Source organism: Leuciscus leuciscus (genome assembly GCF_965113295.1).
Source record: "Leuciscus leuciscus genome assembly, chromosome: 23".
Taxonomy (NCBI): Eukaryota; Metazoa; Chordata; class Actinopteri; order Cypriniformes; family Leuciscidae; genus Leuciscus; species Leuciscus leuciscus.
The window spans coordinates 29,308,522-29,321,930 of record NC_138747.1 but is presented as its reverse complement, the minus strand read 5'-3'; the positions used below and the strand labels follow the sequence as shown (position 1 = coordinate 29,321,930).

General features: G+C 36.8%; 1 protein-coding gene across 3 annotated transcripts; it reads left to right on the top strand.

The window, feature by feature from the left end:
• The first annotated feature begins 425 nt into the window (after positions 1-425).
• Positions 426-13,168, top strand: sarnp (SAP domain containing ribonucleoprotein). 3 transcript variants are annotated; one of them, XM_082156557.1, is made up of 11 exons: positions 426-539; positions 1,423-1,522; positions 2,443-2,510; positions 3,278-3,336; positions 6,842-6,893; positions 8,640-8,713; positions 10,713-10,744; positions 11,578-11,597; positions 11,692-11,760; positions 12,600-12,746; positions 12,981-13,168. In XM_082156557.1, exons 1-11 carry the CDS (start codon positions 507-509, stop codon positions 13,020-13,022), a joined length of 696 nt encoding a protein of 231 aa, XP_082012683.1. In that variant the 5' UTR covers positions 426-506; the 3' UTR covers positions 13,023-13,168. The 3 variants fall into 3 exon arrangements, with proteins under 3 accessions (XP_082012683.1, XP_082012684.1, XP_082012682.1); XM_082156558.1 differs by having other exon boundaries at positions 2,440-2,510; positions 12,600-12,686; XM_082156556.1 differs by having other exon boundaries at positions 2,440-2,510.
• The last annotated feature ends 241 nt before the right edge of the window (positions 13,169-13,409 follow it).

Here is a 13,409-nt window from a genome sequence, read left to right as displayed (position 1 = left end):
ATTAGAACCCGCGATGATAGATTTTGTGAGAGAGTCAAGTCAAATTTATTTATACAGCGCTTAATATATTACAGATTATTGTTTTAAAGCAGCTTCGCAGTAATTAACAGCAATTTTAACCTATTATGAAACGAAGCAGCTCTACAAAAGACAACAGTCAGAGTCATTATTTTGCTCAATTTAGTTCAATGGTGATTCAGTGTAAAAATAAAAATCGAAATATTCTGCCGTAATTTACTTTTTCCCCCCATAGCCTACTATGGGAGTCAGTGGGCCCCATCAACTGTTTGGTTAGCCATAATCTTTCAAATATTGCATTGGAACAACTTGAGGGTGAGTAAAGTATGATTTTTTTGTTGTTGTTGTTGGGTTAACTACACCATAACGCCCAACATTATGCTTTGTCCCGGTCTTCTGACCGATAGGTGGCGCTGCAGCGCAAATTGTCCTTAATCACGTTAAAACCGGAAGGAAGCAGATTTCAAAATACAAACCTCTTCAAGAAAATGGCGGAAGTCGTGGAGCTGCATAAACTCAAGGTAAGAGACTAGTACAAAGAAATGTTTTACTTTCTACTTATTATTTGGATATGACTGTGACAGTCAGCTGTTCCTAGCTGTGCTAAATTGAATTATGATGATTAAGGAATAATAGATATAGAGTTTCAATCGATCATTCAACACTTCTGTGAGCTTCCAGTGAGCTTCCTATAGACAGTCTTTCGTTCTTCGCCTTCGCTTTAAAACACAAGATTCTGTTTACCTAAACAGCATTTTAGCTCAGTCATAATACTCTTACTTTGACTTTGACTTTGTTCCCCCTCCATTGAGATAATACACTCTACTCTTGCAGTGGTTTATTAAAAATATATATATAAAATAAATCCCAACAAAACATACGTTACCTGTCCATCTAAAAAGTGAGTTGTAAATAGGCATCATAGTCTTAAAAACAAGTTAGCTGCTTGCTTAAACGACTTTTTATATTATATAAAAAGTCGAGCTAATATATTAGGATTTTGTTTTTTAACACAGTTGAGATTTTTCATTTATTGGTCTTTCACTTTTTTCATTCATAAATTATAGTCTTAAATTAAATGACACCATGACAAAAAAAATCTGTCTGTCTTTGTCTTTCTGGCAGTCTGTCTTTCTGTCCATCTGTCTGTCTCTTTCATTCTGTCTGTCCTTATGTCTCTGTCTGTCTGTCCATCTTTCTGTCAGTCTTTTGTTCTTTCTGTCATTCGTTCTTTCAGGAAATTTCATATTGCATTGTTTAGTTTGTTAGGACTCATCTATATAGACTTAGCCATGTTTGTTCAGATGCCAGCTTTTTATGGACTGCCAAAGCAATGGTTCTGACACCACAGATGTTATTTAATTGTGGTTAATAAATGTCATTAAAGTGATATGATCTCCTCAGTTGGCTGAGCTGAAGCTAGAATGCACTGCTCGAGGGCTGGATGCCAAAGGAAATAAAGGAGATCTGATTGCCCGGCTGCAGGCGTACCTGGAAGAGCATGGTAGGTGTTTTCTAATGCAAGATATTTTACTTCATGGTCCAGTTGTTTAACAGATCTGATTACAATTATGTTCTTATACGTTTTATATCAAAGTGTAATACTGCCTCTATTATTATTACTACCTTTTTTCTTGATAAATGTAAATCATAGAGGGCTGTAACTCTTTATGCTTTATTTTGCTAATGTTGGAGGCTCCTTTTTGGGCAGGGGCCTTTGATAGCGATGGCATACAAAGTGGCTGGACATAATTTATAAATCACAACCCATCATGCACCAAATTAACCGTTCGCAAAGACCCGCCCCCTTTAGTTACTGTTGCTATGTCCGACAAGCCACGCCGCTCTCACGCCATACACCATCTCACACAATGAAATATACATCTCGGAGAAAAGAGGAAACTGACAACACACTGATAGACAGGACAGACCAGGTTACTTCTGATGTAACAAAGTCTCAACTTTCAAATTTGGTCATTTTTTAAAGAAATTTAAACACAATTCCGTTTTGTGGCTGTTTAATATGTCTGACAGATCGCTGTAGAGCCTCAGTTAAAGCTGCTCGTGAACCGATCATCTCTTCCTTCTAGTTAATGTATAGCATCAAATAAACATGAAAGAACATAAGAAGGAGTGTTGTTTTAACCGCGGAAAGACGTCAGTACACTCCGTTTTTCAAGTTCAAATCCTCCAACGTTAATCTACTAACTATCATTACTATAAAAATGGCGGATTATGATTGGTCAGATTGCCTGTCAATCAAACTCCCTGCGACGGGTCAAATAAATAGTGAGTTGATACGTGGAACCTGCCATGATTTTCTCCTGCGGTTGGCAGGTGTTAATTTCAAACTTAAATGTTATAATGCCCATTTAACATTTAAAATATGTGTGTGTTTTTTTGTGTGTGTGTTTTTTTTAGAAGAAGTGAATGAAGAGGAAGTTCTGGGAGTGTTTGGGGATGGGGATGGTGATGGTGATGGTGAGGCTGAGGTAAGATATCCTGGATGTAATGCATTTCCATGGTAGTTTCAGGGCAAAGTTCAGTTTTGGTAGCTCCAGTGTTATTTTATTTAAAAGGAATACAGTGTGTGTGTGCACTCTGAAGTGCTCAACCAGTTTACACTTGGTATTAAGATCTGTCTAGCTGATTGATCACACGTGGCCACGAACAGATTTCGAGGGGAGGGTCTCTGGTGTGTAGTTATCTGTTTATAGTAGCCCGTACAAATGTCAAAAGGAATTTGTTTACACTAGATAACATTATATAAAGCACCATCACTTCAGAAGAATTGAAATCAGACCTCTGAGCAACACTGAAAATATGACTAGAAATCACACTGGCGAAACCAGCAATGCAAGTTTGAGAGGTGCCGCCCCGACAAATCTCACGAGAATCACGACTTGCTGTATGGTTCGACGTCACATACACCAACAACATATGAAGCAGCCTCTCTGGAAGACACTAGCACGCATTTCAGAGGTGAATCATGGCAGAGTCAACGCGAAACAAAACGCGGTCGGAAGAGTCAAGGAAAAGAAAACGACGGCTCTGCGTGAGTGGTATTTACGACAGCAACCTTAAATACAAGTAATCAGGGGTAGCTGTTTGAGAAAAACGGAAACTGCATAGTGTGCCTTTAATACCAAGTGTAAATCGACAAATAATGTTTCATGTTTCTTGTGTCAGGTTCCAGACGGCACAAACACAGTCATGGTGATTGATAAGCTCAACATAACTTATTTCACATGTGTTTTAGGAGTCTTTTGCCAAAGAAGAGAGCACTGACCAGAAAGAAGAGCTAAGTCCACCTGAAACGTATGTATTTTTTTTTACATTTCCAATTTAAGTCAACTTCCTTAATACATCAGCAAATTTTGTACTTCACAATATTTGTGTCTGGCTAACATAAAGCTATTTTTGTAGTTAACCACTTAAACCTGGGGTTTTCAAAGACAGTTGGACTCCCTTCTGACACAATGTCACACCCCATTACAATACCACGGCAAACCTAGCCTAAAGGCGGCCGCACACCGGACGCGCAGCTCAGCGCCGCGTCGCGCCACGTCTAGGACAACTCTCACCTGAAAATCCGATAACATCAGCAATTTTCTGATTTCTGTAAATAAATATAAAACTAAATGTATATTGCAGCACATGGTGAAGTCCGTATACATTAGCCGCGTTTCCACCGAAATTACCCGGAACAATTTGTACCAGGAACTTTTTTCCCAGGAACTTTTTTCGCCCCAGAACGGTTGCTTTTTGCGTTTACACCGCGGTCTAAAGTACCGGGAAGGTAAACTGCGCGCAACTGCTCCCCCCAGTCTGCGACGGACAGTAATCAGTTTTGAGCGCCACATTTATAAGTATGGAGGAGATTCAAACTGTGCTGCAGTTATGTATTGGTTTAGGTAATTCACAAAACAAAATAGACGAGCACTGATACTAAAGCGTGTTCAGAAAGCTCGTATGCGTATAAAATTAGACAACGTATGTTATCAGTGTTATCATGTGAGATGCCTGGGACGAACGCGCAAAAAAAAATTCCTCTTTCGCAAATAAGCTTAAAAAAAGCCCGAACCCCGTCTATCAATCATAAATAGTGAATAGTCTTGTAAATAGTTGTTTGTTACTAACCTCAAAGCGCTATTTCAATCCTGTTATAGTAAATTTGTAACATGGTTTGGAGTGCCTTGCAATAGATGACAATGTGTAAACATAATGACTTAATAATAAAAGCTGTGGCAGAAAAGAGACGAGCACTGATAAAGCGTGTTCAGTAGCTCGTAATGCTAACGTTAGATATAAAATTTGTATGTTATCAGCTATTGCGGACATTGACCGTGAGATGGCTGGGACGAACGCGCAGAAAGTTTCCTCTTCCACAAATACCCTTAATAAAGCCTGAAACTCGTCGCCAGTCCACCAGTTTTTTTTAATTAAATTCCATATTTGCAGACAGACAACTCTTACTGCATGAAGCCACGACACGAACCGCAATAGATTTTTTAAAAAGTGAGGTTAAAAATAAATAAAATGCTGCGTGGAATCATCCAACCAAAATGCGGCGTGAACGCAACCAATCAGCTTGTGCAGCGCACAAGTCCCACCCCTGAAAGTTCCTGAACTTTGAAAAAGTACTACCTCATGAGCAGGGACTATCGGAGGGGGAAATATTTACCCGGAACTTCATTTAGACCCTGGTTCCTGCGGTGTAAACACATCGAGTACCAGCCCAAAGTCCCTAGTTCCTGGGGAAAGTTCCTGCGGTGGAAACGCGGCTATTAACTACGATTTGAGAGACATAAATGTAAATTTAATATAAAACTATGTAAATGGCGCTCTGTGGCGCAGCAGGATTTTGAACACGGTCCTGAGCCGCCGCGGACAGACGCCGAAAGGCGCCGCCGGTGTGTGTACTCTCATAGAGAATAATGTGTTCGAATTTAAAAGACGTGGCGCTGCGCGGCGCGCCACCGAGCTGCGCGTCCGGTGTGCGACCCCCTTAAGGCTCTGTCCACACGGACACGCGTTTAGCTGTATACGTAAACATTTTGTATCGTATCGATGTTTTGTCCAGACGGATCCGGCGTTTTGGGAGACTGAAACCGCTATTTTATTTTTTTTAAACTGGGTCCCAGAGTGGATAAATCTGAAAACGACACCCTTGCGTTTTCGTGTGTACAGCCAATCCGTATGTTCTGTGAAACGATGATGTCATCGCCTAGTCAGACACCGCTAAGTCACGTAACAGCAACAACAACTGCCGACTACATGCTTGTGTTCTGCAGAAGCTACTGAGCCGCTTTTAATTCTTTATTTATTATTTACTTGAATGTATTTTTATTTCATTTCTTTATTTTACTTCTTTATTTATATTTTATTTCTTCTGCTATGATGCTAGTCTGTTGTCTGATTAAGACATTTCATATTTTGTAGGGGTGGGCATTTCAAGCAAAAATAATATTCGACGATCGCTGAGAATTATTTGATTTATTATTCAGAAAACACACCCCTGCCCCACATCACATGCTCACCGGTAAAACAGTTGATTCCACTCCAACATTACATTTCTCTGTACTGTAGGCCTACGTGTTGTAGCCATTAAAGAAAATGTATTTAGTTTCATATTTATGTTTGTTATTTTTTCATTTCATCTGTTGATTTATATGAAAAGTGAACAGCATGAGTAATCATAAGATGCGCAATATATCGGAAGACATAATTTTGACCACGTTAAATTTTGTTTTGTATAAATTGTATCTTAATTTGAATCAATGTTTCATCAACCAATTGCCTGGATTTAATAAATAAGAATATAGCAAACAATATAATCAGGACACGGAGGCACCGGCGCGATATAACTTACATTGCTCGTGAACTGGAGCTCGTCTCATAAATGAACCGATTCTCGGAAATATATCTATAGAAAGCTTGAAATGTCTACTTTTAAGCAAAAACAAACAATTAAAAAAAGGAAGAGAAACAGACAACTCTCTTATGTAATCCTCCATATGAAGTGCGTATTTCTCTCTATAGGCACGTTCACAATACTGCGAAGGTGGCGAGTCAGCATCGTCAACATGTTTGCGGCTGACACTGACACAGAAAACACTAGTTTATTAATAAACAATGAAAATGTCTCCTTGCTGTATTTGACACATTCATAATGATTACTTTTGCCGGTTCTTTGTGGCAAGCTTTATGCGTCCGCTAACTAATCGAATATCGTGACTCATCCCTATTTTGTACCAGGCCATTTATGGTTGTTTATATTGTTCAATAAAGTTCTTGGTAAAAAAAGAAAAGAAGCTACTGTGGTAATATTATTGTATACAGCGCGCAAGGTTTATGCGCATGCTCTAAGTCGTCTTCTCCGTTTTTAGTGTATCTCTGTGGGAGAATTACAGAGCCACATACTGGTCTGGCATGTATACTACATCGGTTTGAGTCGGTTTCAGTGGTTTCTTGCGATATTTCTTGAGACGACGCCGTGTTTACTGAATTTTTTTTTAGAACGAAAAAAAAAACATCGGATAGGGAAAGCTCTGGCTTCGTGTGGATGTGGCCTAAAATAAGTAAAATCTTCTTTAGCAATTATTTAAGCAACCAATCAGTAATAAAATAAGTAACAGTGTTCTTTTTTTTCTTTCGTTATTTAACATTAATGACAGACTGCATCAGGTTTATTAGGCTGCTGTCACTTTAAGACTGAATATACAGATCCCACATACATATTCTCCCAACTGTTTAACTTTGCCAGTTGTTTTTATGTGAATACTAAAACAATTTTTGTTTGTGTTCTTGATTTTGATTTCAGGGTGGCTGAGAAGAAGGTGGTCAAGATGAGCCCTCCTGCTACAGTTGGTGAGGTAATGATCATATCATTTACTGCGATTAATCACTGGAAAGTATCAGCTCATGCAAAAAAAGAAAACTTCCTTCCCTCATGTCATGTCACACCTGTAATACTTTCTTCCTTACGTGGAACACCATGAATAAGTTAATGAAGTAGTCAATGTGACTTGTGTGCTGTAATGTGAATGGCCCATTCCCAGCTGGTAGGTTTTTGGTGAACCGATTACAAGTGGTCAGTAGAGTTGTATTTAATAACTGAAACCACATACAGTGGTAGTCAAAAATGCATGCCATCACATATGTTTAAGTATTCTTACCATATGACTGAGTTTAGACTCTACAGCAGGGTTGTCGTTCACTAAAACTAAAACAGTTAAAACATTTGTTGATTCAAATAAAGCTGAAATAAAATATAAATATTAGTTGAAAAACATAGACTAAACAAAAATTAGAAATGGCAATTGACTGAAATAAGTTCAAGTTGAAGCACAAAAATTATTAACTGGAAATAAATTAACTGAAACTGAAGTAAAAAAATTCATCTAAATAGCAATATTTTAAAAATAATAATAATAATAATAAAATGACAAAAGCACAAAACAAAATTACTTATTTAAATTAACAACAAAAAATAAGCTAATTTGAAATTGAATGAAAAAGTTTTAAAGTTGCCAGGCAGCCACCGCCAGCGTTTTTGATCATTTTCACAAATGTTTGATGGCTCCCAGAATATTTTGTTGTATGAATATCTGAATATGCAATATATCAAAAGAAAGAGAGCCTCTGCTTTAAAAAAATAAAAAACAAAAATTATAGCTTCATGCATTCTTTTATCAACACTTGAATGTGGGTGAGTGTCATAAAAAAAGCAACATATTGAGCAAAAAGCTGAGAAAAATGCGTTTTTGTCAAAGACTACATCCAGATGGGATTCAGAACGATGATCAAAACACAGATGGAGTAGATCAAGTCCATCAAAAGCTTCAGTCATTAACCCTTCCTTGGTCGACATTTCATTCTGTAACACTGTTTTGATTTATATGCTGTTAAATGTTGATGATCGTGTTATTTCACATATGCACATGATTACATATATCACTTGCTTCTACATCATCTTTGCCTGTGTTTTGATTAGTAGATTCTGTACTCTTCTAGATGATGTGTAATAGCGCCCCCTACCGTATAACAGTGTAAACACAGAAAGCTGGAAAATTCTGTCAATGGTGGGGGAAGAGTTAAAACTAAAATAACTCTACTCTGCAACTATTAAACTGTACCATTGCTCTTCCGTAGTATCATACATTTGTGGATGTTGTCACTATACCAAAATTGTAGTAGCAAAATGTAGACTTAGTAAAACTCTTCAAACTTTTTTTTATCCATTTAAAAATATAAAATTACAACCCTTAACCCTTACAATTAAATGTTTAACCCAGGCGATACTGGAGTTTCCAATTTTATTGGGGAAAAATTAAGCAGGCTGTGAAAAAAATGTGACTTTAAGACCAAGTGAAGCATCTATTTATTTGAAATCTTCAACTATTGAAATAAGGAAATCGTTTAAAAATGATTAATCATTCATCAATATAAATTCAGTTTGATTTAGAAAACCATTTCAACTGGTTCACTACTAGTCTAGTTAACATAGTCACTGAGTATTCACTACAGGCTTCCTTCCTCTGGTTGTTTACATCATTGTCATGAGGCATTTTATGTTGAATGTGCTCATGTTTAAACTATTACATTTGTGTTGATTGCAGAGGCTTCAGAAGAGAGCGGAGCGCTTCAATGTTCCACCGAGTGGGGACACCAAAAAGGCAGCGCGAGCAGCAAGGTTTGTCTGAGGAAAAAATCTCTTTAAAAGAGGGTCAAAGACTGAAGAGTTTCTCTTGTTTGAACAATAACTTTGCTGTGATCTTATATTTCTTGCATAAGCTTTACATTTTATCTTGTAGCAATATGTTAAAATTCTATCACACACTTGTGTATTTGAATGTTGAAAAGACAGAAATCGACAACCATTTTAGACCATATTTGTGAGGACAAAATAAGGGTCTTTTGGCTGGTCCTCACTTTCTGACAGCTTTTTAATGGGCTCTTTGAGGGTTAAGGTCTTGGGAGCGGTGGTACATTTTTGTCAATGATGCTCAGGATCTGACCAACTTTTTGCCACACCTGCCAATGGCTGGTGACTTAAAGGTGAACTAAGTAACTTTTTTTTTAGTTACTTTTTAAGTAATGCATTTAAATAATTTAATTAACAGTTATGAAATATAATATTTTAATGCTAATACTTATCTTTTGTACGTTCCAACCTGAGGAAGGTTTACCTGGTTTATTTTTTTTAAACATTAGTACAATTTATTTGTGAAGCATTAATACTGATAATGTGGTCAATACAAATATCTGAGCATAGGCCATTTATTCACTGTCTGAATTAAATTTATTAAGCAATAAAACAGACTGCGTCAGGAAGTATCGCGTGATATCAGGTCTCGCGATGTAAAAAATTGCTTTACGGCCAAAAGAAATCTGCTGAAATGCTGTCATTATTGCGCTCCCTCACGCTGTCCGAACCCGAATGAAGAAGACGTTTTAAAGAAATGTCCCATCTGCTTTGATGTCGTTGATCTATAGCCTCTGGTGTCTGAGAATCACCAACGAGTTTTTACAACAGTGTTGTCAAATATCTATTCCGAAGCTGTGGGGGGAGCTCTAGAGAGAAACCTGCGAGCAAAAAGCGAGAATACAGCGAAGAAATCCCGAGTGCTGCTTTAAGAAACTTTACCAGCCATAAATATTTTTTTTTTAATGTTTTTGCAAAAACAGGCAGTTTGACACCAAAATCTTCCACCAGTGAAAATTCACAATTCTCTATTCCAATTTCAATACCACAGCTAAAACTTCTAACCTAACTAATATACATTTAAAACATTATTAAAGAAAAGTAACTGTAGTTTTCAGGTAAAATCATTGAATAAATTTAGTATAAAATAACACTGGATAGTCTTCACTGTATAAATTAAAATGACAAAAGTTATTCAGTTAGGAGCAGTGAATGAATTTTTATTTTATTTTTTTGTCCTTTGTTGTTTGATTTACATTAAAAACACAAAGTGACAGCAGCCTAATATTTCTGCTGCTGTCTAAGACCTAATGCACAAATCCAATACACTGACACTGGTACACATCTATCTACTGTTTATTCACTTAAGGCATTACCTACTATATTTACAAGGCTTAAACTCTTGTGACGATGTCCGGAGGGTCGTTCACATTTGTTTACTTTAATGTTCTCCCAACATTGCATTTTTAGAATTCATAAAAATGTTACATTTGTCACTGTTTACACTCTTATTTGTGTTTATAATCAATTAAAAAAAAAAACAGAAAATAAAGAATTCATAAAAATGTTACCAGCCAACTGGCGATTAACACAGTTTCATATACTTGTCAATGCTGATTTTTACTCTCATTTGAAGTTTGGTGAGTGTTAACATTAGGCTCTGGTTGCACACACAACCAATCTGATTCCTACTGCCCTGTACACCGAGGTGTATATGTCCGTTGTCCAACTGAACTAAATTGTTTTTATTTCTATAAAAAGCCAAACAACAGTTGGGGCGGTGCCGTAATGTAAGTGGTGTACGGCCACACGCTGTAACAGCGACTGACACAGCAATCCTGGTTAGGTTTAGGCGCTTGTTGTGGTGGATAGGGTAAGGGGACTATGCCAATGAATGTCCTCACAAAGATAGATGTACAAACCTGTGTGTGTGTGATGATTGTTTTGAAGCATCCCTAAATCTTAATTCTTTTTCTTGTTTTATTAGGTTTGGGTTGCCAGAACCTGAACCTTCCAAAGGTGAGTTGACTTGCATCTCAAAAGTGTTCTCAAGAGGTCTTATGCTACATTTCACACATTATTAGAAAATAAATACTGCTGAGATTGTTTGTTTTTAAAAAAATAAAGTTAGGCACGTGTTTGTAGTTTTTGTTTTGTTAAAATTTGATGCTTTTACAACAAACCATAGTTAAAACCTTGATTAGTATACAGTACATGTGCCGCATAATTCGTCTTTTACTTCCACACATTAGTTGTCAACTTCTACAATATCCAATTAAAATAGTATCATACCATTTCTTAAAAATAAGTTAAAAGACATAACATTCGAATTTGTTTTAATTCTCAGTTGTTTGAATTTGTCTGATAACTAATGTTCAAATTGGTTAATTTAAATCCTTTGAAAAGAAAATTAAGTAATGCATTTAAATAATTTAATTAACAGTTATGAAATATAATATTTTAATGCTAATACTTATCTTTTGTAAGTTCCAACCCTGAGGAAGGTTTACCTGGTGTTTTTTTTAAACATTAGTACAATTTATTTGTGAAGCATTAATACTGATAATGTGGTCAATACAAATATCTGAGCATAGGCCATTTATTCACTGTCTGAATTAAATGTATTAAATTTATTAAGCAATAAAACAGACTGCAGTCAGACATTTGCAGTCGGACATTGCTTGCGGTGTGTGACTGTGTGTGTGTGTGTGTGTGTGAGAGACCTCTGTCTCGTGGCACCTAGTCTCTTTCTTCAAATTAAAGGCTTTGTTTTCAATGGCTAATTAATGAAAATGTAATGGATATGTCCATCCACTGATGTTTGGTTTGTTTGTTTGTTTGTTTCTGTTTAGGAGCTTCAGCGAAAATAAGTGTAAGTAATTTGCTTTCAAACTTTGAAATTGTAATGTTAAATAACTGACTTAAATCTGTGCAAAATCACTTTTAAACATGCCACTCTCTTTTAGGTTGACGTTGAGGTATTAAAGAAGAGAGCAGAACGTTTTGGCATGAATGTCTCCTCAGTTTCTAAAAAGGTAACTTGTTCATATTTCATAAAATGATCAAAAACAAGTCTTGGACACAAATGACAATTAATATGCCGAATGAAGCTCAAATATTTTTAAAGCAAAATGAGAAAAACATCTGTTTCATAGAGCAGATAAATTGTCTCTCAAATCAAGGAGTCTATGGGGGCGTTTCCCCCGAGGAGGCAAGAGAGGCAGTGCCTCCTCAAACAATTATCTGACCAATCAGAGCAGAGTAGACCAATCACAACAGACTGGGCCATCTGACCAATCAGAGCAGAGCAGCTCTCGGAAAGGTGGGGTTTAAAGAGGCCGAATCCTTTATATCAAGCTGTGAGAAAAGAGCTGATGCTGCAATGGATATCATGAGAAAATTCAAGTGGTTTGACCTTGGATGCATGCAAATCTATTAGTGTTGTCCCGATACTGGAATTTCTAACTTTGATACGATACCTTGAAAAATATTGATTTTCGATACCACGCCATTATATATTTTTATTATTTAAATTTTTTGTCCATTTGAAATTCTAAGCAATCAATATTTTCAAGCTTCAAAAAGACATGAACAATAATCCATAATGGAGCAGTTTAATCCGTCTTCTAAACAGACATGATCGCTCTAAATGATAAACAGATTTTAATTTAAGCTTTTATTCACGAATAAACATTACAACAATCTCACCAATGTTTGCTCACTCAATGTATTTGAGTTTTTACATTGAGGTGATTGTGTTGTGCAGAAGCTTACACACACCGCACAAAAAACACAAGAGCACCGTTCGCTTTGGGTGTGAGCATGAGACCTATGGAAACGAGTACAACTGTTATGGTATTTTTGTGTGTGTCAGGTTGAGGATGATGAAAAGCTTAAGAAGAGGAAGGAGAGATTTGGCATTGTGACGAGTGCAGCCTCCGCTGGAGCCGAGGATTCAGAGGTACGACTTCTGACCGGGAGAAACCAGCCGCCAGGAGACATTCAGGTTCCTGAAGAATTGGTGTGAAGGGTTCTTTTCTCTCCCAACTCTCACTTCATGGAGTGTTTACACAGTATTAAAGTCGCAATGTAATGAAAATAGCAACAGATATTTTGTCCGTATTGTGTTGCACACCTGAACGAAACGGGTTATCCGGGGAACGGTTGTGGAGTGGATAGACCTGTGATGTTACAATCTTGAGTTTCTCACTGTGTAACCCTTCTCCTCACCCTCTTCCCTTTCTTTCTCTTTCAGGCAAAGAAGCGAAAACGTGCGGAGCGGTTTGGAAATGTATAGACAAATGGATCTGACATTTTTTTTATTACTTTTTTTAAAATGAAGAGTTCTTTGAGGTTGATTTTGTGATACACATGTAATCCCTGTAGTGCCATGCTGGGTTTTTTTTCTTCTGCTATTTACATTAAAAGTATCCCCGTTCCTTACTAGATTCTCTCTTTTATCTGTCTTGATGTGCTTGATTGATGGGATTCAAGCATCCTTTGGGATTATATCAGAAATGCATCCATACATGGAATATATGATCTATCAATGCAACACAAAAAGAAATCAGTTTCACTTTATTTTACAGTTACATATACTCACCATAGTAATAACAGTAAATTATGCATAATTACATCCAACTAACCCTCAACCTAATCCGGTAACACTTTATTTATCCTTGAT